This window comes from Micropterus dolomieu, linkage group LG19 (genome assembly GCF_021292245.1).
Source record: "Micropterus dolomieu isolate WLL.071019.BEF.003 ecotype Adirondacks linkage group LG19, ASM2129224v1, whole genome shotgun sequence".
In the NCBI taxonomy this organism is placed as follows: Eukaryota; Metazoa; Chordata; class Actinopteri; order Centrarchiformes; family Centrarchidae; genus Micropterus; species Micropterus dolomieu.
Genome location: NC_060168.1, coordinates 14398699 through 14426147, shown reverse-complemented (window position 1 = coordinate 14426147; position 27449 = coordinate 14398699). Strand labels below are relative to the sequence as shown.

Sequence of the window (27449 nt, the reverse complement as noted above, 5' to 3'; positions counted from 1 at the left end):
CTCATTTAGGGCCTGTGACTGCATACAGTAGCATGTCAGCATCTGTCAGCTCTGTCAAGTGTGTATGTAGGCTTTTACGCTTCCTAATGTGAAACAGTTGACAGGTTATTACTGCCAATGTGAAGTCATGAGCCTTGACCACAGCTATAACCCAACTTTAACCCGGGAAAATTTTGGCTCAGCACTGAAATGCTTTGACAAGGTGAGACATGCAAAGTTTTCCATATACCTGTAGTAGACTCAAACATCCAGCCTAGCGTGAGCTGTATATTACTGTATCCCGGCTATCCTGTTTCCATTAGGATACATCTGTGATCAGATCATGAACTCTGTGCGCTTTCAACGCTTCAATCGTTTGGCTATAAATACCTGATGCCCCCTCAGTGAAATTACCCCTTTCAGCTGGCCACTATCTCCTCCTGCCCTCCATCATGTTCATCCTCTAATGTACGTGAAGCCGCCAGTAATGGTGCTAGATTACAAAGAGTGCACGTAGCTCGTGTGTGTGTGTTTTTTTAACAGCTTGAAATATCCCTGCAGTTAAGTATAATTCACACACAGAGGGCCACACATTTGACCCGTATACATGCACGAACATGCACGCACTTCAGTGTGCTCACTTTACACCCCAGGGTGTGTGTGTTTGTGTGTGTGAGTGTGTGTGTGTGTGTGTGTGTGTGTGTGCATTTAGCTCTGTACAATGCCGCTTAATAGAGTCCTCCACTGTGAGTAATGACCCCAGCCCTTTTCTGTTGTTCTATCTGGACCAGCGGGCTAAAAGTTGCTGTGAGGATGAGAATGAGGCTCTCTCTTTTCCTCTAAAGCAGTAAAATGAGGAGAAATTGCAGTTAAATAAATGGTTGTTTACTCGCTGTGTCGTTCCCAAATACACCTCATTCATCTTCATCTGTTAATGTGCGCACTTTTACATTTCTCTATTTGACTTTTATCTTTAACATACATTATTGCTTTTATTTGCCACTGCTTTTTTCTGCAAACACGTTCATTGAGGTCTATATGCATTTCTCTTTACATCCACACATGCTAAACAATGTTCAGGCTCTATAGCTTTGCTCATGACTTCAAGGCTTGAACACGTCTCAATACACACTCACACACATATTTTCCCTGGCAGCCTCAAACACCATCAACCCCACTCCAGCCATGCCAGTGATGCTATGAAGCAGCGGGGCTGCACTGCTGTGCATTATAAAGTAATGGTCCAGAGAGACATGACAGTAGGAAAGACATGGGTGTGTGCGCCTCAGGTTGAAGTGTGGATGTCAGTACTTGTGTTTATTTGTGATTGTTTGTGTCTAGGACTGTATTTCACACCCTGCTGCCTGTCTACTGTCCATCCTCTCTCTCTTTTAATTCCTTTTCCTCAGTCTGCTACTTTTCCTTAGTGTGTGTGTGTGTGTGTGTGTGTGTGTGTGTGTGCATATGAGAGAGAGAGAGAGAGAAAGAGGAAGAGAGAAATAGAGCAGGTGCAGGACTTAACTTGTCACTTTACAGATTTATGTCTGATTGGAGCACTCGCTGTTTATCAGGAAACATCTGTCTGTCTGTCTTTCTGCCTGTCTGTCTGCCTGTCTGTCTGAGATCTGTCTATTGTCAACACATGGCCGATCAATAAGCAATGAAGCATGATCCTACAACAAGGTTTCAGCCACTGACGGAACAATGTCTGGGTTTTAGTTTTTGGCACCCATTTTCACAGCTTCGGAAAAGGCAAAGTGAGGAGGAGAGCGAAGGTCACCAACACCACTAAATGCAGACTAACTGAGAAGAGCGCATGACAAGTCTTTCTGGACTTTTCTTCAAATCAAATGGAAACAGGATGCACTTTGAATGTCAGAGCTCAAAATATAAGCACGAAAAGGAAATAATTTAAATATTTTTCATCACAGCTATGTTTTTTGTCATTTAACACATTATAGGAAAATAAGTCTGCATTTTCCATTAGCTAATGTATCGAAAATAGCTTACCATTGCAGAATCAAGTCAGGCTGCCTGAGTGCTGGTGTTACATGAGAGACAAAGTAAACAAACTTGTTCAGTAGTCTACAAGTCATTGGCAGACAGTGTGTTGTTAGTGGTATTAAAGAGTAAGGACCACATCAGCAACTAACCAGACCAAAGTGACCTTTGCGAGTACGTTTACATGCTTTTAATGTGCTGCAGCTGAGTAGCTAATCAGCTATCTAGTCTGCACTTTTCCCTAGTGAATGTTTGTTTGGTCGCTTTTTCAACAAACCTAGGTGCAGGACAAAACGTGTTCACAAGTGAGATTTTAGAGACTTTAGCAGGAAGCTTATGTGGATCTTGTGTTATTCACCAGGCTGCTCAGTGCTGAGCACCATGCTGACATTATAGCTGCATGCAATATTTGATTGGTTGTATTGTAACATGGTCTACATCTACATGGATAGTTACTGGAACTGTACTCTCTAGGGGACACAATCATGAAAAAAATATAGATATACACACATTTTTCCTTCTTGCTTTCATTTGTTTCTCAAAGGAGAACACACGGAAAATGCAACTTAATTGCAGTCCAACTTTAAGTCAAAGCTAAAGCAAAACAGTTGACCTGAATGTTGAGTAAGACTAAGGCTACATTCAGACTGCAGGCCTTAGTGCTCACTTCCGATTTGTTTTCCCATATCTGAATTTTGACAGTTCACATTGTTGTTTAAATGTGGCCCATATCAGACTCCAGTGTGAACTGTCCACGGCCTGAAAGTGACCTGCATGCACAGAAGAATGACACAACGTCACACACAGCACGCTGTCGTACAGAAGTAAACAGAGCTACAGAGTTTAGCTCCGGTTAGCTCATTCTTGCTAACCTTCCAAATTTTCATGGGAGACTCCCATTTTTTCCGTTTGTCCTCTCATGTGTCACATTTCTCCCCAATTATGACAAGTGTTCACAAAATTTTGTTCTTTTCATTACAGTTTAACGCAACTACCCCACAACTACCTCCCTCACTCTCTCTCTCCACTGTGTCAGCACGGACACAAGTAGCATGCACGTAGCCTAACTCAGAAGAGAGCTCGCTGTTCGGTGGATTTCAGGTGTAAGAAAGGGAATTTGTCTACAGCAGAACTGTGACAACAGCTGCTCTAGAGTGACGTCAAAGTCACAGACTGAGGTCGCAGACAGCTGTTGTCACAGTCCTGCTGTAGCCTGAGCCCCGGTGAATGAAAAAAGCTCCACAAAAAGCCATAATTAAACATGTGGCTCTCCTTCTATTCTACCTTGCTATCATCAGCTCACAATTTCCATTTCTTACACCCGAAATCCAACGGGAGCTAACCTCTGTGGCTCTGTTTACTTCTGTTTACTTCTGTGCTTCTTCTGCGCATGCGGGTCACTTTAAGGCCACAAACAGTTCACACTGAAGTCTGATATGGGCCATATTTAAGCAATAATCTGGACTGTCGGATCTGGGGAAAAAACTGGAATTGAGCATTTAGGCCTGCAGTCTGAACGTAGCCATAGTTATACATATGTATGCATAGTTATAAGCAGATGCAATCCACATGTTCAGCATGCTGTCTCACACCCATTATGATCTATACGGTAAATGCATCACTATGCTAATAGAGCAACATGTGTAATATTACAGACTGCACAGTGTTATACCGTATGTCATTAGTACAGAGAATGAATGCTGTGTGTCTGCTACAGCAATAAGCCACTAGCTGCAGGCTGTACAGAGAGCGAAGCAGAGACAGAGGGAGGCAGCGCTGGAGCTGAAACCAGAGAGCGGTCCCAACCCAGCCCAGCCCAGCCCGACTGGCGGCCCACCACCACCTCTGCTGCCTCCCTTAAGCCTTCATTTGATCCCCTCTCCAGAAGCCAACCAGTAGAGGAAATGTCAGTCTTCTAGCCAGCCAGGAAACCTCCATGACCAAACAAGGAGCTTCCTTCCCTGACACAGCTCTTCCTGTGGGCTATGTAAGGACTTTCCTGTCCTCTCTCTTCCCCCTTGTTCTCTCTTTCTCTCTCTCTCTCTCCCACTCTTTTGGCAGGCTGCCCTTCGGCAAGCTGCCTCAGTGCAATCCTTTTTTTCCTTGCCCGTTTGCTAGGTGTGTGTGTGTGTGTGTGTGTGTGTGTGTGTGTGTGTGTGCGTGTGTGTGTGTGTTTACATTATTTTATACTGGTCCATCCACTTTCAAAATAATGCAGTGTGTTGGAACAGAGAATATTTAACCATATTTATAGAACATTGTATGCGATGAATAATGTGTGTGTTCTGTGTATCTTTAGAGAATATGTCAGCAGAGCCTGTTGTGTTGATGAAGCAATTAACCTCATCCTGCTCTTTCCAGGCATCAGTTGGACGGTTTTACAGACTAGTAAATGTATTATATCACAGCTCAGGATGGAACAGGTATGCAAACTGTCTATAATATGACCATAATATTAGAAGACACTTGTTTTAGTTGTCACCAACTCATAGAACTGCTGCCAAGGCTTTTTTGAGACACATGTTAAGGGTTACAATGTCCTTTGATTAACTTGAAAAAAGACAGATATATTTAATGCAATGATGAGTGTTTTGACTAACTCATTTAAGACAATCAGCCAGATAAGGATATGAAGACAGGCCTGTGACCTCGTAGAGAACAACATTTTTTGCTTGTCAAAAAGCTTCTCAAACTTGCCTTTACAGTTAGAGTGCTGTGTATGAAATTTCATAATCAATTACAGCCCGTCCTCATCAGAAAAATGGCTGCATTGTGACTTAAGTCACATCACATGACTTACATGAGTTAATTTAACCCAAATCAAAATATTTTATAAACCTAACCATGTAGTTTTGTTGCCTAAACAACAAACAGGAATTTCACTCGGGAGTCAAGTCCTGTGTGAAACCAAGTCAATGTTAAATTATTTACAGATAAATAACATTACATAGGTGATTTTCGTACTTATGTTAAACCATGATCTTTTCATAAACCTAACCAAGTAGTTTTGTTACCTAAACCTAACCAAACGACCATGTGACCATGTGGTTAACCATGTGTTTAACATCATATCACTTACGTAACGCATTTAAAGGGGCCATGCGTTGTTTTCAGTGGGTTCTACCTGTGCAGTTTCAGATTGCAACCACTACCTTCCCAAGCATGCACTTGTGTACATGCTCGAACTAGAGACTAAGACAGCCAAAACAGAGACCAACACACTGAAACACCAGAGATAGCATCACACAAAATGCTGGAAACTCAGGTAAACTCCCACTGCAACGTTACATTAATATTTTTATCAACTTGACGGTGAAATAATCCATGCTCCATGCTATAGGAAATAGACTTGTTGGCTTTAAGGATGGCTGTCTGTCAGTCGATCAGTCCAACACTTTGGTCCTGAAATATATCACCCACTGTGGATTAAAATGAAATTGTGTACAAACATTCATGGTCCCCAGAGGATGAAGCCTGCGGACTTCCTCCAGCACCTCCATGAGATTGACATTTGTGGTTTTGAGGTTTAATGTCTATTGTATACATTAAATTAAATTTGGTTAAAACATCCATGCTCCACTTATGGATGAACTGTAATAACTTTTCTGATCCATTAACTTTTCGTCTAGCACCATCATCAAAATTCATTGTCACAAGTTAAGTTTCTCCTATAACCAAATTTCTTTAAAACGAATGACGTTCCCAGCAGCCTCAGTTTAAGTTGGTGTTTAGTGCTAATTAGCAACTGTTAGCATGCTACCATGCTAAACTAAGATTCGTTAGGATTTAGCTCTAAACACCACTATGCCTTTGTGCAGCCTCACAGAGCTGCTAGCATGGCTGTAGAGTCTTCTTGTTTACTTGATTACATGCCAGATTTCTCGCTATGTCTATGCATGTACCCATTGTAAATATCTCATTTATCTGATAGCAGATAACCGGTGAACACTGGAGCTCTGACCAACAGTACTTTACTGAAATTGTTTTATTGCTACAAAGGTGAAAAACAACTGTTACGATCAGGTACTCTTATGGTCATTTACAACCTTAATCACATGCCTATTGTTCACACACACAGACAGGCCGTTGTGCGTATGTGCATTTGATAGCACATACACTTGTGGTCTATCTATCACACAAGACAAAATCCCTGTCTGCCACCACAGCAGTATGTGGCACAGTATTTATCTTACAGCTGTAGTTAGCCCCGAGTGGTACATTTCATCTGTACCACTTTCAATTGTATTCAGACGTGGGAGTGGGAGCACAGGGTTGCCTCGCTGTATCTGTATCTCTCATAAAGCACAGCGGCATGCTACTGTTACATTATCTGATTTATAGCAAAGGGGGGCGAGTTAGAAGCTTTGCAGCTCAGAGCAGGTTGGCAGCATATATCAGCTGGGTCTTTTGTACAGAACAGTCGGCTTTTTTCCTTCGGAAATACATTACTGCAGAGAGTATTGAATCAGTGGTTGAAACGATTAGATAGATAGATAGATAGATAGATAGATAGATAGATGATTTTATAAGATACCTGGAAGTTATTTCCTTTATCAGTGACTGTATCAACAGCATTATAAGGTATCAACCCCTCCAAGGTCTTATGTATTTGCCTTGTAGTCATATTTTTTATGTTCAAATCAGAGACTATGTTCAACATAATATTCCTAAATATTAATTTTAATTTTGGATTTCTGCTTTTCTCTCTGCCTTTACTCCTACTGTAAACACTTGTCATCTTGCAGATGCATGGGCAACTGATTTGGCTGTCTAATCTGATGAGATGTGGGCAGAATGACTAGCAAGTGTTATAAATTCCTGATAAGTGCAACTGCAGGAAACAGAAAGCCTGTGATGACAGAGGGAGGCATTTTATTTGTCCATGCTGTGAAAGAGGGCAAGGCAGTTCATCCACTTCTCTTCAACTATACACGGTGTGTACACACACAATACCTCTAGCAGCATCTTAATTATTAGGCTGTTTACAGTTAAGTGCTTGTATACTTACATTAGGTCTGAGCTGAGATCTTGATCACAGCTATTCCGTAACTTCTTCTTGCACGCTGTCCTTGCAAAGTGATGCCTTGTAAAAGCATTTAAGGGTGCTGAAAGCATGCAGCCTCTACCTTGTCTGGATTGTTTGCGGAAACACACCTGGAATGACCAAAGGATCAGCAAACTTAGTATGTTTCAGTCTACAAACAATCACAAAGCTCCACTGACCTCGAAACATTTATAAGCAGAACTGGAGGATATAAACAGGCCATGGATGTCTCCTCTTAAAACCACAGCAATGTCACTTTGTGAGAATAAACAGATTCATTAAATTCCAAAGGGGAAGAGGGGAAGAATTTCTTTTGATCGGTGCAAATTGATTTTTAACAAAGTGGTAAGTAGTAATTTTACAGAATGCAACTGTTTGTTGCATCAAAGCTGTTAAGATTTTGTTCTGAAGGTGTTGTGGTTTGACAGGAAGTTACTTGACATGCTATTACAACACCTTTGGAAGGCATCACCATCATCAGACTCCTTTCTATCTCTTTCACACTCACACACACACACACACACACACACTGTCGACGTGTACTCACACACTCTGATGCACACATACAGTAACATGAGTTCTCTCATATGGCTGCCTGTCTTGCAGCAATTACATGATGTGCGGTAATTGCCAGTCTCTGAAGCGGGCTCTTCAGACACACTTCAAAGGGAGCGGAGCGCGTCCACGGACGCAATTAACAAGATCAACGGAGCCCAGATGAGCTGGCGGGCCCCGCGCTCCTCTCCCCATTGTTCTCATTTTCACTCTCATTAGCGAGTACGTGGTGGGTGGGGTGGGGGTGGGGGTGGGGGATGCGTTGGACACCTGCGGAAAAGTGGGGTGCACGCTGTACAGCTCAGGGAGAGAGTGGCACGGTGGAGCAGACACCAGCACAGCACAGGGACAGTGGTGTTAATGATGGTTGTCTAAGCTACTGGAGTGAAGGGCACAAACAGCCAGCTGTGGGTGTCGAGGCATGTGAAGAAGGGGAGCGGACTCATGAGACAGAGGTGTGTGTCCCTTTGTCCGTGTGTGTGTGTGTGTGTGTGTGTGTGTGTGTGACTGATGCACCTGGGAGAGGATATCACCACGGCAACTGGATTGAGGCTGTCAGTGCACAGGAGAAGCTGCAGCTTCACTTTTCATGCACGTGGACTCTCTCTCTGTCTCTGTCACACACACACAGACACACTCCATATAAGTCAACCTTGTCTGGTCCATGAACATCTCTAGTGACACCTAGAGGACACCAGGCAGAAACAGACAGACAGGGAGTCAGACAGACAGATGGAGGGACACCTCTGGTTACAGTTGATTTACTGTCCAACACTAATGCCATTTCTCAACCGAAACCAGTGAGGAATTTTTTCCACATTTCCCCGGTGAAATTTGTCATTGCCCCTGTTTGAAATAACTGGAGTTGATCCTGAGTGATGGAGACAGTGAAAGTATTTGATGATGCATCACAGTTCATCAAACACTTAACAAACTCTCCATCCTTCACTCATCTGTCTTTATGGCCGACCAGCCGCTCTCCACCAGCCCCCTTAAGATCTGAATATTGCATCTCTGTGGCACCAATTCAATTTCTGCAAGCAATAAACAAAATTAGTGTATATATATATATATATATATATATAAATATATATGTGTATATATATATATATATATATATCGTAGACTACAATGTATCCACCACCACCAAAGGGGAAAACATTTAACTTCAGTTGTTGTATTCTTTCAAAGTTGGATTTCCTGCTGTCTAGACCTCTTTAGTCTTGGTTTTTTATTCGAATGCAGCCTACTAGGCTTGTAAAAGCCTATTGGTTAGAGCTTTTAAGAGAGCCTTTCATTTGTTTCTCTTGAATGTTTAATGCTGCAAGGCACAGTGGTGCATAGGAAGAAGTGTGTGTGTGCGTGTGTGTGTGGGACACATGTAGTAGCAGCCAGTCAACCTTTATCATGTAGAGGTGCATTAGAATGCATTACTGCTGTTCTGCTTCAAAGTACCTCTGACATAAATGGACCAGAGAGATGAGGGGAAAGTAATCACACTAACCTGACGCTTTTCAGCAATTTCCATTCTTGCGCACTGTGGGGAAAATCATCCTACTCTAAAACGTTCACTATGCAAGAATCTTGAAGCAAAGGCAGACGTGTGACAAGGAACAGGTTTAATTTTTCACACAATAGCAAAACTGGACCAAGCATTGTATTCACATTGTACGGTGCAGACAAACGACATTAAAACATCTAACCCTGACCATGCTCTATCTATTGAGTCTTACCCTGCCCAGACCACACGCTTCCTGTGCCAAACCACAACAGGACAAGAGGGTGGGGGAAGAGGGACCATTGGCCTGCTGCAAAAACATCAGCTTTTAGAAGACTTCAGTTTAAAAAAAGAAGCTGGTTTTCTTGTACATGCAATTGTTATTGTCATTTGGCTTTTATAAGCTGGAGTGAAAAATTGCTTGTGTGAAAACAAGGTATTAAAACTGTTGGATGTGTTTCTTCTCTTGGCAGTTGGCCTGTTGATGGTAATAGACTGAGCTAGCTATAGTTGGCTGCCTGGCTGTAATTTGTACAGCAAGGCAAGTGCTTTGGAACAAATTGTACCATGCGGCTGAGACTATAGAAATTGCATCGTTTCTGGCTGCTTAAAGCAGTTCCGCTCCATGTGTAAGAAAGAAAATCTTGGCTGACCATGTGCACTTACACACATTAACACACATGCAGGTGCACATTCACACACATACACTCCATTAAACCACTCTTGGCTGGTACGGATATGCGACATACAGCACAGTTTGGTAAATGTCTGTCTCCGCAGCTTAGGGAGAAAGGGAACACTGTGTGAATGTGTGTTTACATCTCAACTCCAATGCTGTGAACTTCGTTTCACAGCGGCCAGATGGAGATTTAGCATGTGAACATGCGCGCCACAGAGATGAAAATACACATAGCGAAAAAGGACTAAAAACAGAGAGTCTTGCCACTCTAATCTGACTGAGTGTGGCTTTTGCATGGGGGGGAAGTGTAGTTCGATTACAAGGATTTTGGAAACTCAAACTCATTGAGCAGATGGGCTCCAACCAACAGTGTACAAGCTTAATCAATAACCTAAAGATCCCTAACCAATCACGGACACGGACTAGAAAAACATATGAGAGTATGACACACGCAGATCAGATGTGGTCCTCTAAGCCTGTACATCTGTAAAGAAAAATAATCAAAAAAATTGTGGTTTGTTCAAATACATAAATTATGTAATAGACAGTCACAATGTTTTAAAAGTCCAGACAGATGTAGAAAAACAAAACTTTTGACCCACATTCCATCTGAAAGGGATTCTGTGTTTGTGTTAATGTGTGTGTGTGTGTGTGTGTGTGTGTGTGTGTGTGTGTGTGTGTGTGTGTGTGTGTGTGTGTGTGTGCACGAGCCTGTGCATGTGTGTGTTTGTATGTAGAAGGGAGTGGCAACGGCTGGTAAGGGAACCAGCAGACAGACAGACAGAGAGCGCGCCTCGGCTTTAACAGGGCCTGTGTAATTATGGTCAACCACACTCCCCACCGCCACCTTTATTTATAGGGTTGCAAACACACTGGGGCTTCAGAGTGCTTTTCCCTGTGCATTCCAGCGCATTGGGAATTTTTGGTGGGGGGTGTAAACAAATTATATTTTAAGTAGAGTGTAAAGGGGGTTGGGATTGTTTGTTCTTGTGTGTGTGTGTGCATGTGTGTTCTCAGATTTGAAGACAGATCAAATTTGCGAGATAGAAACAAGAATCTAAATGTATTTGGGATTTCTAAGATTCCACAGTATGTCAAAGAAAAACTTGGCTTTCACCAGATTGTCGGTTCAGCGGTTATCACAAGAGTGTCTCTCCTTGTTTCCCGGCTTTGGGGACAACTTTGATGAAGATGGAGAGTAACTCATGCTAACTAATCTGGACAGAACTCATCAAAGAAACATGCCGTTGAGGTTTGGTCAGAATCAATGTGGAGGGACAGCCTCTGGCCACAAACCTCTAAGGACAGCGTGCCCATTTGCCCTGTATAGCCTTTAGGCATGAGCCACGGTGGCCCGAAGCCAGCCATCACCTTGGGGATACAGCAGAGTGGAAGTGAACAGACATGCGAGTTAACATGAAGGGAAAAGAGGAAACACATGGATGTGAACTGGTAGCAAGGGTGAAATAAAAACATGTATAAACAGAGGAATTATGATTTTGCTAGCTATATATACATATATATATATATATACACTGTAAAAACACTGTAGTATTTTTTTTATTTAAATGTGTGTGTCTCTCTCTTTCTTTTTGTGCCAGTCAGTCACATCTGCTGTACAACTGAAGGATTGAAGGAAGTGTAAAATGTTCAGGATATCCTGTTGTAATGAAACTACAGGTTGAATGAAAGAGAACAGGGTGGGTGTAGCTCATGTGTAATGCCTGTTTGTGGACACATGACACAGAGTGGTGACGAGGCTCAGGGCCGCTTAGGAACACATGAGCAGGTCCTGCAAACTGTGTGTGATGTGGTGGGGAGGGCAGGGGCCTCATATTGAGTGCAGGTGCTGTGAGAGACAAAGATGGGGGGCGGGGTTATAAGATGTGAACAGGGAAAATTAGGGGCTTTGATGAAAACCAAAGACATCTGTGATTATGGTGTATGTGTGTTCATGCATGCCTGACATATGCTTGGCTGCAGCAACATCAGGTGTTCTATCTATCTATCTATCTATCTATCTATCTATCTATCTATCTATCTATCTATCTATCTGTCTGTCTGTCTGTCTGTCTGTCTGTCTGTCTGTCTGTCTGTCTGTGATCACCCAGTCTGACAGCAGTTGGATTCTTCATAATCACCAGGAATATTTTATCCCAAATGCAGCTCATATTCAGAGGAGAGTGAAAGAGATGGAGATGGGGTGCCATAAATAAATCAATTAGTATCAGTTCACTCTCCTCAGCGAGGCTAAAACCTCGATGCTCAAGCTGGTGGCATCTCACTGCGGCCAATGAGCTGGATAATTGATAGAACTTGAAGTTATTTCATGTGATATCAAACTCCTATGCTTGCACACGCAATCACCTCTTCCCAAGCCCTCTGTGGACCGGTGCTTTCATTCTTGCAATGGTCTAATTTTCTCTGTAATGCACTGACAGAGCAGCTGACCCAGTTGTAACAAACACTTTGAATTCTCTGGATTCAAACTTTTTGTTTCTTCCTTGTCTCTAGGATGTAATGCTGCTGCCCAATGCTTTCTCAGCTTTGTGCAGCAAATGCATAAAATGCGTACAAGCCGTCTCTATAGAACCCAGATGGCTGACAAATAGAGAATCATATGAGCCGCTGATAAACAGAAGAGAGAAAGACGGAGAGGGAATCTTCTCACAATAATAAGCGGTGTGTCGCGAGCCTTTTCTCAGCGGTTGTGTTTACCCTCACTTAGTCCTCCAGGGGTAATTTGGGGAGAGGAAGAGAAACAGAAAGTTAGACAGAGCACAGAGAGACCAAAACTAGCAAATAACTGTCAGGAGGCAGCCTGTCTCCTTCAATGTTAGGTGTTTGTGCTGACAAACACACAAAGTCAAGTACACAGTGGCACACTGATGCATCAGTGCACACACATATGGTACTTTTCTACTTTCTCTGTGTCTCTTTCCAGACGCGCACACTGCGCTGAACTGAAGATGAGCTTTAACAGTACAGTACATGAGCATGAGGATTGGCTTTGTTGTTGTCGTTTGGCAGAGAGCAGTTAACGATGCACCTTCAAACTTAAGCATCAGTGACAATATCTCACTCCCATCCATCACTCACAGCTGGCTCACAGCACCAAGAACAGATTCACACCCTATCCTAGCCTGTTCTTAACCAGCAGGAGGATGAGAAAATACCCAGACCAGGGTCAGCGGTTGGGTCAAGCCTCTGCCGGCAACTTGGTCCTATCTGTGTGTGAGGGAGTCAAGGTGACAGGGGGGGGGGGGGGGGGGGGGGGGGGGGGGGGGGGGGGGGGGGGGGGGGGGGGGGGGGGGGGGGGTTGAGGTTTGTTCCTTGTTTCCACAGAGAGACATGGAGCCCAGGGTCAATATTGACCGTCAACCATCCGTGAGCTTGGCTGGACACCGCTTGACTTTTCTGACTTCAGTTCATTCTGCTTCAACAGGGGAGAGGGAAAGTCAGGAGAAGGGACTCCAGCATGGAATAAAACCAGGCTGAACAGCTCTCACACACTCGCACCAACACTCATACATGCACATGCACCTCAATCTGCCATCTGGAGAAGACAGGCAGGTATGAGGAGGCATTAAGGTGAACTGTGTGGGAGTTGCAGAGGTTTGGGCAGAGTGACAGAAAAGGTGACAGAGAGAGGGAGAGAAAGTGAGAGGAAAAAATAGAGAGTGTTGGAAGGGGATGGAGGGGGGTGCGGTGAAATGTAAAATGGGATTATAACAGCATCACTGAGGCCTCTTATATTTGTTTTAACTGGACGCGGTCAAACCATCTCGGCTGCCGGTTTGTCTTTTGGAGCACTATTCAAGCCTGACCTGGCAAGCCCTTCACCCACCTTTCCTGCACTTACACACACACACACACACACACACACACACACACACACACACACACACACACACACAGTATTGCAATCCCAATCCCTCCTGAGCTGAATACTTTCACCACGGTGTTGTAGTCAGAGCTGAAACCTCTGAGATGTGGTCCATCATGCTCTCCTCTCACTGGCAGACAGACAGAAGCAGCAGTTCAGCGCCAAAAACAGTACTACATGAAAACACTTCAGACACTACCACAAAGCAACGCCACTCAAGGGGAACTATGCTATGGCTATACTGGGATATAACAGTCCAGATTAAGGCTTTACTTTAAACATGAACACTGTCTGAGCAGACTCAGGGATTCAAAATAAAAACCGACATGCTGACTGGACATCCGCTGCTCTGATCTGTGGGCTTTTCATAAGAGTCGCCTGACAGGGGCAACTCAGACTAAACAAGTGGTCTGCATGCAGCCCCGTAAGAAGCTTCTCATAATATGTGACAGGACTCGGATGAAGCACATAAAGATGAAACAGATGCTACCAGATTTTGTCCTTCAAGAATGCCTTGGACTTGTCAGGAGGGCCAGAATATCGAGTGGCTGCGCAATGAACTCCTGTCAATGCTCTCAAGTCTTGTTCATGTCTTCATACCATTTATGAAAGTTGTCTGCAAAGAAAAACAAGAAAAAGGAGGGAGAGTAAGTGGATGATGGAGGAAGAGGAGTGTGATCATCTTGGAGAGACTGCTCCTTTGTTCTGTTGCATTAATCTGCTTTTTTTCCCCCTCCGCTCCCCTGCTCATTCTTTTGATCCGCTGTTGGATCATCCCCTTGATGATTCACTAACAGCAAAAGAAATTAAATACATCGGATTGACGACCCGCTCTCCCCTCATCCCCGCCTCTCCCCTCTCTTTGCCACCAAAAACCTCCCTCATCTCCTTCCTCTCCTTGTCTCCCCCAGGCCTCCATTTATTCAATAGATAAGCAGCGGATCTGTTCTTTATCAATTCTCTCTCCATCTCTATCCCTTCTTCCTTCTTTTCTGTTTTTTCCCTCTGCGCTGGGCTTAATCCCAGCCTTGCGGTGGATACATGTCAGAGATGTAATTCCATTGTTTAACATGCTCTTCTGAGCCCACTACCCCACCCCAAACTCAGTCACTCCCGGGGCCACATGCATATTCATCAGCTATCAAAAACAAAAGGCAGATCACACTGTTTGTCATGTACCACAACTACCACTATTCAATTCTCTCCCTTCTTTGCTGCTTCTGGCAGATTAGTGCATGTTATACATATCTCAGACACACAAATCCTAAGTACTAACATATAGACATTCAATCAGAGAAAGAGAGTTTTTTAACATGCATGCAAAAGCTCCTTATACTTTCTATTATGTGAAGATACTGGGAAGTCTGGGGAGAGTGTGGAGCTCAGTGATAGTTGGAGGCAGATTTAAGATCAATGTTGGAAAAAGGGGTCAGTTATGTAAAGGGACAAGCATGGCTCTGTGAGACTGTAGGCCATTCATCAGGCTGAACCTGAGTGAGAGTCAATCCCCAGGTCATGCTACAGTCTTCTGGGTGATGTCCAGGGTGCACCGGTGCACAGCTCCAGGTTCCAGGCTCCAGGGCCAGACAGATGTAAACACGGCCTGACCGCACACAGAGGCGCAGTGCCAGCCTGCCCTCACCTCGCGCATAAAACAGCCAAGGAGGCCACACTGTGGGCTAGGGGACAGACAGTGCTGAACTTGGCTGGAGGCAGGAGGGTGGAGAAGAGAGAGTGGAGGAGAGGGGGGGGTGGAGCAGGGAACAGCGAAGGAAAGAGAGAATGAGGCAATGATTTTATGCTTGTTAGAGTAGTTCACATTTATATAAAAAACTGTGGCATCAAGGCTTACTTGCCTTAACATTGTATATATTCTATTTTGCTTATTATTTGCAGTTCCTAATTGCGGTTCATGCCACCAGCGGTGTGTGCATTTGGGTGGATCTGCTTAGATATTTTCTCCAACACCCTATCGTGACAGATGCGCTGGGCTTCTCAGCGCCTGTTTGATTTATGCGTCAGGACAAATATGGGTCAAAATGAAACATCCAACACGGTGGCTTCTTCTTGCTTGTTCTTCTTTCTTCTTTTTCATTCCCTTTGCACTTTCTTCTTTTCAAAGCTCGGCTCAGCGGGACTGTGTGTCTCTGCTGCACCACAACCAGGTTGTGTTGGTGTGTGTGTGTGTGTGTGTGTGTGTGTGTGTGTGTGTGTGTGTGTGTGTGTACGTTTGTGTGATGAGACGTGACAAGCGCCTTCATCCTCCCCTCAGACGCCGCATTCCACAACGCTCCGCAACTCGCTACGTGTGGCGCGCTTTTCATCTTTCCTCTCCCCATTCCTTCCTTATTCTTCTTCTCTTCTTTTCCCTCCCCGTGCTCTTCTTCTCCTCGCTCTCACAGGTGTAAGAAAGGCGCATGGAGGAATGAAAGGGACAAGATTCTAATTAGAGGAGGAGGCTGAGACAAAAGCAGGGGGATAACGAACGGAAGCAATGATAACACATGTAAAACACAAAAGCCTTAATCTTAGAGAGCGTTTGGAGGGATCTCTCATTTCTCTCCCTCTACAGTGAAGCGAGGTAGGGGGGTTGTGTGTATGGGAACACGAGGGGATAGGATGTGATTATGAGCACTGAGCTGACAGACACAGAGATTGGCTTGTTTGTATCTGTGGATGTGTTTGTGTGTGTGTGTGTGTGTGTGTGTGTGTGTGTGTGTGTGTGTGTATCCCCACAGGGCCTTCAGCTCCCTATGTTCATAGGGACCAACATAAAAAAACACAGCCATGTAAAAACAGTAGGCTGTTGTACTTTCAGTATTGTTTACTTATTTGGAAAAAAGTGCAACAAAGTATCAATTTATTTAAGTAACTTCATCTTAATTCAGCGCCTGTGAAGAAGTTTCATGCACAAGTTAAGATGCTCTGCTCTATCTACTGTAAGTTTTTGTTTAAAAAAAAGGAAGCAAAGACAAAACATCAAGTCCTCAATCCACTCTTGCTGCCTCTCTACTTGGCCAAAAGGAACGGCTGGCTGCTTCTCAAACTCTCTCAATCCTCCCCTCTAGTGTTTCTTGCTTTGTATGTGGATTCTTTCTATTTTCTTATTTGTGTAGCCTCTGAGCTTCTCTGACATGCTACTGCACCTCCAGGGTCCTTGGGTGTTATGATAGGGTTTGGGGACTTTGGTTTCCATGCCACTGCTGTGAAACTCCATTCAGATGATGAAACTGTGGTGCAGCTGTGTCTGCGGCTCACGGTGGGATGCTGGTGTCTTACATGGCTCTCTCAGCGAGGTTGAGGCGAATTCTCACTGATGAAAGAGCCTGCAAATGTGCCTCTTTAGCCCGGGCCCATACATCTTCTCACTGAGAAACCATTGTGACTGTCATCTGCCGATGCACGTGTGTATGTGTGTGTGTGTTTGTGTACAGGCTAATAAGCCCACACCATTCTCTTATGGTCTCCTCACACACATCACTACTGTCAGAACAGCAATATACAGTATATGTGTATTGTTAATTCATGTGTGTAGGCATTGGAGTGAAGAAACAGGTTAGACAATCTGTCAAATTATGTTTCAGTGTATGTGGCACAAATGACAGACATGTGTCGAAAAGATTTTTTATTCTTGCACAAATCTTGCCGTGAAGTTTGAATCCTGTGAGTCACAGGGAGACTGAAAATAACAGCAAAGATAACCTGGCAAAGCACATTTCCACAGAGTCTTCCCTGAGGTGATGCAAGACTTTAGACAAATGTCTTGTTTGTTCACCACTGAATGGCCATCTTTCAACGGGTGGCATGCCAGCACAAACACACACACATACACACACAGATATGCACACTAGAGCAGATCATTTTTTTCCCTCATGAAGTAGGTAGCGAGAATATTACAAACCAAAATCATAATGCATTGCCGTAGGCCAGAGGTCGGACGAGGAGCGGCAGCTGTGTAACTGCTTTACTGTCAGACAGACAAGGGAATAGATAGAGAGATAGATAGATAGATAGATAGATAGATAGATAGATAAATGGATGTGTGTGTTTGTGTGTATATCTGTGTTTGTGTCTGTGTGTCAGTGAGAGTGACAGCAAAGAGCCTTATCCTCCATTAATAACAGCCACTAATCCCCTGATGTGATTACCTCTGCCTCTCTCTCTCTCCCTTCCTCCCTCCTCCTCTACTTTACCCCCTCCCTCCATCCTTCCACACTCTTTCTCCCATTCAACAGCGCCAGCCACTTGTCTTCTATGGCAGAGCTCAGCCGGTCCAATCCCCTCAACAGATGCAAGACTTCCACTGTGTTCAGCTGCCAGGACGATGGAGGTCTTCCAATTTGACGCCTCTCCTTACTAGAACTCGCCTCTGGGCAGGTGTATTAAAAAAGCAAAAGTCAGTGGTGTTAGTGCTGAGAAGGAAGCACATTTAAACAGATTAAGACCCATGCTTCTGTTCAAAGCTCTGACACTTAATGCTGCCTGAATGAGAGGTGACGTGTGATATGAATCGTACAAGATATGGTTTTGGATGTTCAAACGTTTATGGAAATATCTGCAAGCATTAAGGATTATGGGTGTGCAAAGGGAGGCAACAAGCATGTCAGTATAGCTATTTCTGTCCTCAATGACTGGCTGCCAAATACATTTTTTTCAGCATTTGATAAACTCGCTACAGTACATCAATATAAAGTCTAGCGTGTTTCTATGGAAACTTATACCTCCGAGAAGGTTGAAATTTGCCGCTTAGCTCAAGCTTAATAATAACATACTATGAACATACTTTATGCATCCTAACACTGTCAAACATGTGTTTTAACACACAAAAGGCTTCCTTTCTTTCTTCAAACAACTTTAAAAAGTATCACACGGTTATGGGACTGAAGGGACATTATTTGAAAATAGACCTTAATGCCTTTTATATGTAGATGCACAAAAGCATAGTGCAGAGCGACAACTCCAACTGCCAGGCAAATGCTCTTACAGTGTACATACATACACATCAACACGCACAAACACACGCACACACACGCGCGCACACACACACACACACACACACACACACACACACACGCACACACACACACAAAGGCTGATGCATGTCCCCCGGGGAAGCGACAGTGCAGTGCAGCGTTGTACTTGGTTTACTTGGTCTACTTGGTGATGTCTCCATGGAAACTGTTATGTCTGACCTTCAAACATGTGCGCTGCCTTCCATCTGGCTCAGGTTGGCTAATCAGATCACATCAACACACACACACACACACAAATGAACCATCAGATCTCATCATGAATGAAGAGAATTTTTCTGGCAATTTTTTAGATTGCCACATCACCGTCCTTCTCAACACGTTTGTTATCAGTCACTGTAATATCTGAATATTTCTCCAGCTCACGCAGAACGTATGGATGTAATTGCTACGTGTTTTCATTTGCACACTGAAAGGCATGCTATGGCTCTAACAACATGAAAAGTTCCCTTTGAGCTGCTGTAGTTTGCAGGGATTTTGGATAAAGACTTGATTCAATTAGTGCTTCTTTCATCAGCAAATAGGCCATACCCCCAGCACTGTGCATGCTTCCACAAACTGCCTCTGTGTCTATTTTTTGTTCCACCTCAACCTTTCATTTCTGTTCCTTTCAATACTTGCATCTGCAGTGCTGTTTGCAAATACATAAGGCTCTCCAGAAGGTCCAACATCTGGCAGCTCCTTTAGACCCACGGCCGTGCATCCGTTTGGGGGCAACGAGGCCTGGAGACCAGCCCCTCCTGTGGAGAGCCTTTGGTGTGTGTGGTACCGTTCAGAGTCTCCATTTCCTGAGTGCTGGCGCCTTGATGTGGCCAGAACCATAGTGCATGATTTATTACAGTACTAACTCTGTCCCCACTGCTAATACTGCCATTATTATGACCATACACTCCCCCCTCCCTCCTCAATCTCCCACCTGCAGTCTCACATTGAAGCCTTTACCAGATACAGCTGACACAGCTCTGCATGGCTTACATAGGGAGTGTTGTGTTGTTGCCTTAATGGATGTTTGGTCTCAGTAGAAGATGTTTAAAGAGGGCGGGGGAGCCATGCCGTGGATGAGGTGACAAAATTGTTGCGGTGATGACACATTGTTAATCATCTGCAGGTCAGTGAGTTTAGCTGTTTCCATCTGTGTCCCAACTCCTTGTCCTAGTTGCATTGAATACTGGTTTGTTGCCTTCTGTGGTTTACTGGTGGCAGGCATGGTCCAAGGGGAACCAGAAAGAGTGGGGGTGGAGGTGGCTGAGAGGTAAATTGGTTTTTGGCTGTGTGGTCAATCAAAGCGACCTCATCAAAGTTATCCAACCAGTGCTTCCCACAACCTTCCTTGCCGCTTTCCTTCTGTTTATGTAAGTGCCACACAGTGTAATCAGCAGAGCTTGAACAGAGAGGAAGATGGATGAAATGCAAAGGGGTCGGAGAGGTGCAGATAGGGAGGAAAGAACCAGAACAGGAAGGCGCTCGTGTTTGTGTAAGCAAAGCCAGAGTGAGGAGGAAGACGAAAGAGGGAGAAGGGAGAAGGGCAGCGGACAGCGGAAGTGAGGGGTCCAGAGATGAGAGGAAGTCCAGAGAGGAGGGATGTGGTGGGTTTGTGTTTATAGGCCACGGTCACACAGAGTAATGTGGCTTTGTGTGTCAGCAGGTCTGAGTTTGTGATGGGTTACCACTGCAAACCAATAATCAAGCCATATTTACACCACTGTAGACGATTAGTCCACATCTCAGGAAGTGTAGCACGTGAATGCAGAAACAACAAAAACAACAGTTCTTTCATAAGTGGCTTAGTTGTCTGCCTTCTTTAGAAAGAGAAATAAACAAGCAGAAAAGGAAGTGGAAGCCCTTTTTTAAACACCCATTCATACGCATACAAACATTGATCGCTGTTGTGGTCCCTGCTGAGACATGAGCTTTGGTATCCCCCTTGTGAACCCCCATTAGTAACAGACTCCCTCGCAGGCAGCTGCCTCAAAGCTCCGCAGAGGTATCAGGTCTCCTCCTCTTCCTCATCTCCTTAATTAGGACAATTAAGAGATTTACAGCACAGATGGATGGAAATCCAGCTGGCTGCAGTGCCTGCCCCAGAGGATTGCTCCATCGACGATGAGGTGGAGTGGAGATCAGCAGATCAACTCACTGGTGGGAATCTGCCGCCATCTTGTGGTTGTAGGTTGATACTGGTGGTCAGTGTTGTGAGGGTTGTGGAAAGGAAATGTCACGCATATCTGTTTTCTTTAGTTTGTTCAATGAATGGAATTGTGTTTTACAGTTTAGTATTAATTGAGGGATTGGTCAACAACACCAGGCCCTCTGTTTTAAAATGACGCACACCCGCTGAGTGTAGACTATTCAGTTTTACAATAATGAATCAAACTTTTTTTTCATTGAAAATATTTTAGTCAGGGAGTCATCTGTTTAAGTTTAACCGTAATTTAAAGAAAATAACGGGATAGAGGTTTTTTTGAGTTCGAATCAAAATGTTATCTCAGGAGTGCATTCATAACCTACCTTTCAGAGGTTCAAATAGTCCTTTAGGGCTTTTACCAACTAATCATTTAGCATATTTTTAAACTGCCACATCCAGTATGGCCACAGCTTGTGGTTGTAACCATTAGCCTTGGTAAATCTGTTGTGTTCATTTTCTCAGCGATGGTTGTACCAACATGACACAAAATGTTTTACCCAGTAAAATAAATCAGCCTACATGTTGACCAGCAAACACTGTGGACATTTATTACCCTAAAGGCAAATGATTAAAGATGTAGTACAATTCCATAAAGCAATATAAAAATAAAATAACTGATTTAATGACCTGTTGATGCTTATAAAAGTGTAAACAGCAGTTTGCCGGTATAGTTAGAAAAAGATGAAACAAATGAACAAATGCAAAAAGTGCTGCAACAAAACAATATAGGGGGCCCACAGCAGGCTAATATACAGTAGAAGTAGGCTAGTACAAAAGACATACTGGTATGGTATTGTAGGTATAAAATCTAAAGTACAATGGTGTTGTGATTAGAGCTTATTTAGTCAGTGTTTCCAAAGCAGAGATTATTTAGGCCTATTCGTTTGGTTAGTTTGAATCACCTAATCTCCTCAATCTTCTTAATGACATAACTAATTAACAGAAATTAAATATTCTTTTGCAAATTTCATTCATTCTGTCTGCTTATTTATTATTTGTGTAAAGAGTTAACTGAGAATTTTACAGCTCTTGTAGTGACTCAGATCCTCTGTAACGTAGCACTCCACTGGCCAGCCACCTGCAGACAAGAAAAAGTAACTGTTCAGTCCAGTAGAGGTGTTTTCAAGTGTTTAATTCTCTACATAACTGACCCAAATACTGCAAACACTCACATGTTGACGCTGCCCTTTTTGTGCCTTATTCCTGTAAACAGCCAGTATGAGGATCAAATTAAAGAAGGAAATTTATTCCAACTTCTTAATTTAAGTTGCCATGCTGTTTGGGATACTCACGTCTTAGTTGCCAAGTGGTTAATATGGCAACAATCAACACCACCAGCAAAACCGGCACCACGATGGCCGCTAGGTGACCACTTGGACTCTCCTCGGCGATCACCTGGCAGAGGGAGTTCAACAAAAGGTCTACTTTATCTCCACTGGAGACCTAACATTAAGAACATACAAACAAGCTAGCAGATACAAAGCCTGAAATTCACAAGCTAATTTTGTCTACTGAGTTATCAAACAGTTGCATACATTTACATTTACTGTACATTCACATCCTGCTGATAAACAGAGAACCATTAGCATTCAGTTGGAGTCATGTTTCTCCAAGCATGAATGTAAGTCCAATAATCACTCATATTTTAGCTCTGTTTTGTCTCTACCAACACCTGAGAAAATAGCTTAAATGTTCAGTGTGTAATATTTAGGAAAATCTATTGACAGAAATGCATTATAATATCCATAACTATGTTTTCAGTGATGTATGAAGACCTTACATAATGAACCATTATGTTTTGATTACCTTAGGATGAGCCATTTCTATCTACATACACAGCGGGTCCCCTTACGTTGAAGTCGCCATGTTGTGCTGCCATGTTTCTACAGTAGCCCAAATGGACAAACTCTACAGAGCGCATTTTGTCTCTAAGCTCACTATGTACAAAGAAGAAGTAGTAGTAGTTGATGGGTTCATTAGACTCCTGTTTGTCCCGAAAATTAGACTAAACATGAGTTTTGATTATAGTCTAATAAAAACATTAAATACACTACTGATCATTGTGTGGTTCTCAGGCTACTGCAGAGGCTGAAGGGCAGGGTGGACAATGTGTCAACAGCATTGTTATAGCCAGAAAAGTAACACGCATGCTCTTTTCCCCTTTTTGTTTTCTAGTGTAGATGAAGATTGTGAAGTTACAGTTACGAGGACATCGGAGTGCGGCTGCAGGCGACCATGGAGAAGGAGCGATCTGACACGAGTGTTGCGCAGACAGATTTGACAGGCTCTGCACTGATCAAATAAATTAAATTAAATAAACTGTATACCAGATCATCATGATATACCCACTGTTACATCCCCACAGTCATCGTGTTTTTCATAAATAAAAATAATACATGATAATAATACATGTGAACTACCTGTCTGTGTGTTGTTTACGCTCTGATAATGCGAATCCAACACATCTTTGTAGTAGCGTCCATGTTGATTCCACATTCCACATTGACTTAAAAGCACATGAACACACACTGAAGTCGGAAGAATGACTTAACAACTCGGGAAATGGGACCATCCAAGGAGCATGAGAATGTACCGTGAGCGTTGGTTGCAATTTGCAACCCTTAACACTATATGCCACTAAAACTTACACATGAACCTTTAACTTATTTTAGCTTGCTTGATGCTCAACTATGTTCACCAACTAGCTAACTTAGGCAATTAAGTTTGCCTGCCTTTTGTTGTGACTTACATTTGAGGAACAACATACAAGCATCAATAAAGCATCAATAGGCCTAAAACATTAATGAGGCATCAATACAGCAAGAGATCCACAAGTGACAATAGATTCCAGTAAGAGCAGCAAAAAATACTAATAAAAGCTATTGTGCATACTGCGTCTAAATGTAAATGTCAGTGTTGCTGAACAGGAAGTGAGCTAGTTAACAGTTGGGTGTAGTTTATCTGAGCTTTTTGCTAAAACCAGCTACCTACAAGATATAATAAGTGTCTCTGACTCGAACATAGGACAAGTGTGGGCAAAACAAGAGGCTAAAGCTCTGTAGATAGCTCTCTGTGGGTTTATCACTGTAACATTAAATTATACATTGTTCTGTGATAATTCTGTGTTAATATCCAAATAGTTTGTAACTGAAGTCAATGGTTTCATACTTACAGGAGCTTGAGTGCCAGGAAATAAGGTTGTAACGAGAACACCCCCACGATGACCTGTCACACACAACCACAAAGTGAAGTTGCTAAGAGGAAGTTTTGAAAGTGTTGCTAAATTGCTAAACTTAGAAAGGAAAGGAGATGAGAAGATATCAGGCCACATCAACTATGTTTCCTGTTCTCTGAGGATCTGCAGTTGTGTTATAATAAAAGCATAGTTTAATTATATTTTGGGGCTTCCCCCCAATTTCATCTCTTACAGAAACTGAGAAGGAAACATTTTGCCACTTGTTAATGAACCACAGCACCATAGTAAACCTACTGTAAAGAGTTGAGCAATGGAAAAAACAGTCCGGTTAAGCCTGATATACCACAGTAACATAGAAGACAGTGAGACTAAAAAAACAGTTATAATCAAGGAACACAACACCTGTTTCTCCTGTGGTGATGGTAAGGACGTTGCTAGCTTTACTGGTGGCCAGACTGTTCTTGGCAAACATGCGGATGTTGTATTTTGAGGGATTTATCTCTATGATTGTAGCCTCTGTCTGGTTGGGGCCGAAGTCTACAACTGTCTTTGTGTAATCCCACGAGGCTGTGGGGGGGGGGGAAACACAATATTATCAAATGCCAAAAGGATTAATAATATAAGTTTAGCTTTCACAGCTGAATCATAGTGAAGTGGCAACAATTTAATTCCTCCAGTGAATTGTTCTCGTACCATTGACTGCTTTATACTCCAGGTAATATCCAGTAATGGGGCTGTCACCTTCAAACCCAGGAGTCCATAAAAGAGAAATTGCATTGTCTTTGACCTCCTTTAACTCAACCACTGGGGGATCCGGGGGCACTAGGAGACACAAAGTGTGTGTGTGTGTGTGTGTGTGTGTGTGTGTGTGTGTTGGGGGGTGGGGGTTACAGCACAGTTTAATTTTGTGAATTTGGACATGTTTCTTTCGGTAGAAAGACAGATTTTCATGTACAAACAAACCCTGATAGAGTTAATTTGGATGCAATGTCTGAAATAAAAGTGATGTGAGAAACAGCAACATTAATTCAGGGAAACAACTTTTAACAGTTTCTTAATGTCCATGAAGTACCTGACATGATAGTTGTAGTGCTGTCTCCCCAGACTGTGGCAGCAGCAACTGTTGTCTCAACTGTTGTCTCAACTGTTGAAGTTGTATGACCTTGGGGCAGAGTAAGAAAATACATTTTCCTGTCATAATCAATTTACTTATTTTTTATAGCTCTCAAGATGTTAATAAAGCATTCAGAAATATATTAAGCTTCACCAATCCAATAACAGATACCTGAAGTGAAACTTGTAGTGTCTTCTATCCACACTGTGGCGGCAATGGAAGTAGTCATAATAGTTGACGCTGTTGAAGTTTGTTGAACTAAAACAGAATAAAATGCATCTTCAGACCTCGGTAAATGATTTGATATTAAACCGGCATCATAACAATAATTTAATGTATGTTTTTAGTCATATTCTTATATCCTCTCCTGTTTCCCGACTTACCCTTATCAAGAGTGGAGCAGAGAGGTGCCGTTGAGGCAGGTCCAATTCCTGCATTTGTTTTGGCCTGTACAAGCACGCCGTATTTGGTGGAAGGGTTCAGGTTGCTCAGGATGACGCTCTCCAGTTCCCGTGTGGCCGTCACACTTAAGTGCTGCCACCTTTTAAACTGTCTGCCAGCAGGGTCATACTCTCTGTAGCTAATGCTGTAACTTCGAAGAACTCCATTTCTCAGATCGAGCCTCGGAGGCTGGTCAAGAGAAAACAAACAGAGGGTTAGGGTTAACCCAAACCCGCACAGCCTGGACAAAAAGGGTAGAGTATCTTTAGCCTCTTTATTTTAAATTTTTTTTAAATTGAGAAAATTGTTAAATGTTTCTGCAAATGAAGTTTCAAAACTGTGACGTTACCTTCCAGGTGACTTTGATGCTGTGAGAAGTGAGCGCCTCAAGCTTCATATCCAGCGGTGGACCCTCTGGTGCTGCAGGGGAAGACATTTTAAACAGGACATCAATGCCAAAAAGGTGGTTCTGCATAATTGTAATTATTTCTAAAACAATATATAATGACTGACTCTACCTGCTTCTTTTGTTGTGACTGTCAGAACATTGCTGGCCTCGCTCATACCCACACTGTTGGTAGCAAACATGCGAAGGTTGTAGCTCTTGGCAGGTCGCAGATCCACCAGAGTCAGCTGAGTCAATTCAGGATTTGAGACTTGAGTTGTTATTGCAGTGTCCCATGATGCTGTGCAACAGGAATGCATAGATAAGATCCAGCAAAGTATATTTCGAACGATATAGTCAGCTGCCTAATGCCCAAATTCTATTAAGATTATTGGCACAGTTTTCTTGTGCTTACCCTGTTTGTTTTTTAGATCAATCCTGTAATGTGTAATGGGCTTGCCGCCATCAAACACAGGAGTCCAGCGAACAGTGACAGTTCTTTCCTTCACCACTCCTGCTTCCACCTTCAGAGGATCAGGGCGCACTAAAAAGACAAAAACAATCAGTCGATTAATCAACAGATAAAAACAGAAAAAACTATTTTACAATCAATTAATTGTTTAAGTCACTTATGAATTTTGCTTTTTCCAGCTTATTAAATGTGAGCACTGCCAGTCGTCACCTTGGAAATTGAAAAGGACATTTGTAAAACAGGCAGGCAGTCACCGGGGTATTCCAGTAACCAAACTTTGAATGTTGTCACAAATACTGATCTTCTTTTTCCTCTCCCCCTCAGAGATTATATTATGTCCTTGTGGGTCTCACCTGCCACTACCGTCAGAGTCAGCTGGTGTTTGTGATCATTGAACCAGCCCGGTATATCCACACGGCAGCCATACGTTCCTGAGTCACTCTCCTGGGCCTGCTTGATGGTCAGCGACACATCACCCTCACCAAGGTTACCACTTAACAGGTAACGCTCTGACAGTCTTCGGAGCACTGACGTCCCGTCTGACTTGATAACTTCATTGGCACAGCCTCTGTTGGGGATGTCTCCTCGACCCCAGCATACAGGAAGCCTGCCGTAGTACCCAGCATCATAATTGCAATTCAAAGTAACATCTTGCCCCACTGTGGTTATGGTAGTTTCTGCAGACACACAACCTGAAAAGGTGGAAACTCCTGTTGCAATTAGGAATATTTGGAAATATTTATTAAATAAACACATAATTAAAATGTATATAAGTGTCATGACTGTCTTACCGATGAGTAGACAAAAGAGGAGAGTGCAACACAGAGGGAGGTGTCTTCTGCCTAAAAAGATCATTTTACTCTCTTGTCTCAGTCGAATTTAGATCACCTGCTAAAGGACACTAAACCAAATCACATTGTGGTTTCAGCTTTGAAATCTTTCCAGATCACATGATGCTGTCCTTGGGATGCTCACACAAACAAC

General features: G+C 43.1%; 1 protein-coding gene and 2 long non-coding RNA genes across 6 annotated transcripts in view; 2 read left to right on the top strand and 1 right to left on the bottom strand.

The window, feature by feature from the left end:
• LOC123957360 overlaps nucleotides 1–23179 on the top strand; it is a 25551-nt gene extending 2372 nt beyond the window's left edge. Inside the window, exons 2-6 of one of the 3 annotated variants that reach the window (XR_006821776.1) lie at nucleotides 3698–3967; nucleotides 4280–4403; nucleotides 6726–6914; nucleotides 17878–18019; nucleotides 23033–23179. This is a non-coding gene — a long non-coding RNA (uncharacterized LOC123957360). Of the gene's footprint in view, nucleotides 1–3697; nucleotides 3968–4279; nucleotides 4404–6725; nucleotides 6915–17877; nucleotides 18039–23032 lie in introns of all 3 variants that reach the window. The other 2 variants (XR_006821775.1, XR_006821777.1) reach the window with 2 other exon arrangements.
• LOC123957358 (Down syndrome cell adhesion molecule homolog) lies at nucleotides 21380–27449 on the bottom strand. Of its 2 annotated transcripts, XM_046030074.1 has the most exons (14): nucleotides 27257–27446; nucleotides 26819–27157; nucleotides 26409–26537; nucleotides 26127–26294; nucleotides 25958–26028; nucleotides 25551–25797; nucleotides 25339–25425; nucleotides 25126–25215; nucleotides 24747–24875; nucleotides 24456–24620; nucleotides 24030–24082; nucleotides 22150–22252; nucleotides 22030–22060; nucleotides 21380–21935 (listed from the first exon to the last, which is right to left on the bottom strand). In XM_046030074.1, exons 1-14 carry the CDS (start codon nucleotides 27318–27320, stop codon nucleotides 21878–21880), a joined length of 1734 nt encoding a protein of 577 aa, XP_045886030.1. In that variant the 5' UTR covers nucleotides 27321–27446; the 3' UTR covers nucleotides 21380–21877. The 2 variants fall into 2 exon arrangements, with proteins under 2 accessions (XP_045886030.1, XP_045886031.1); XM_046030075.1 differs by lacking the exons at nucleotides 24456–24620; nucleotides 24747–24875 and having other exon boundaries at nucleotides 27257–27449.
• On the top strand, nucleotides 25964–27233 carry LOC123957362. Its single transcript, XR_006821778.1, has 2 exons — nucleotides 25964–26071; nucleotides 26790–27233. It is a non-coding gene; the product is annotated as an uncharacterized LOC123957362 (long non-coding RNA).

Excerpts from the sequence above, each read along its gene's own strand:
- LOC123957358 (XM_046030074.1), bottom strand. The coding sequence starts at position 27,320 with ATGATCTTTTTAGGCAGAAGACACCTCCCTCTGTGTTGCACTCTCCTC. Across the intron at positions 26,295-26,408 it reads TGATCTAAAAAACAAACAGG|CATCATGGGACACTGCAATA; the intron begins GTAAGCACAAGA and ends CCTGTTGCACAG. Across the intron at positions 25,216-25,338 it reads CACTACAAGTTTCACTTCAG|GTCATACAACTTCAACAGTT; the intron begins GTATCTGTTATT and ends CTCTGCCCCAAG.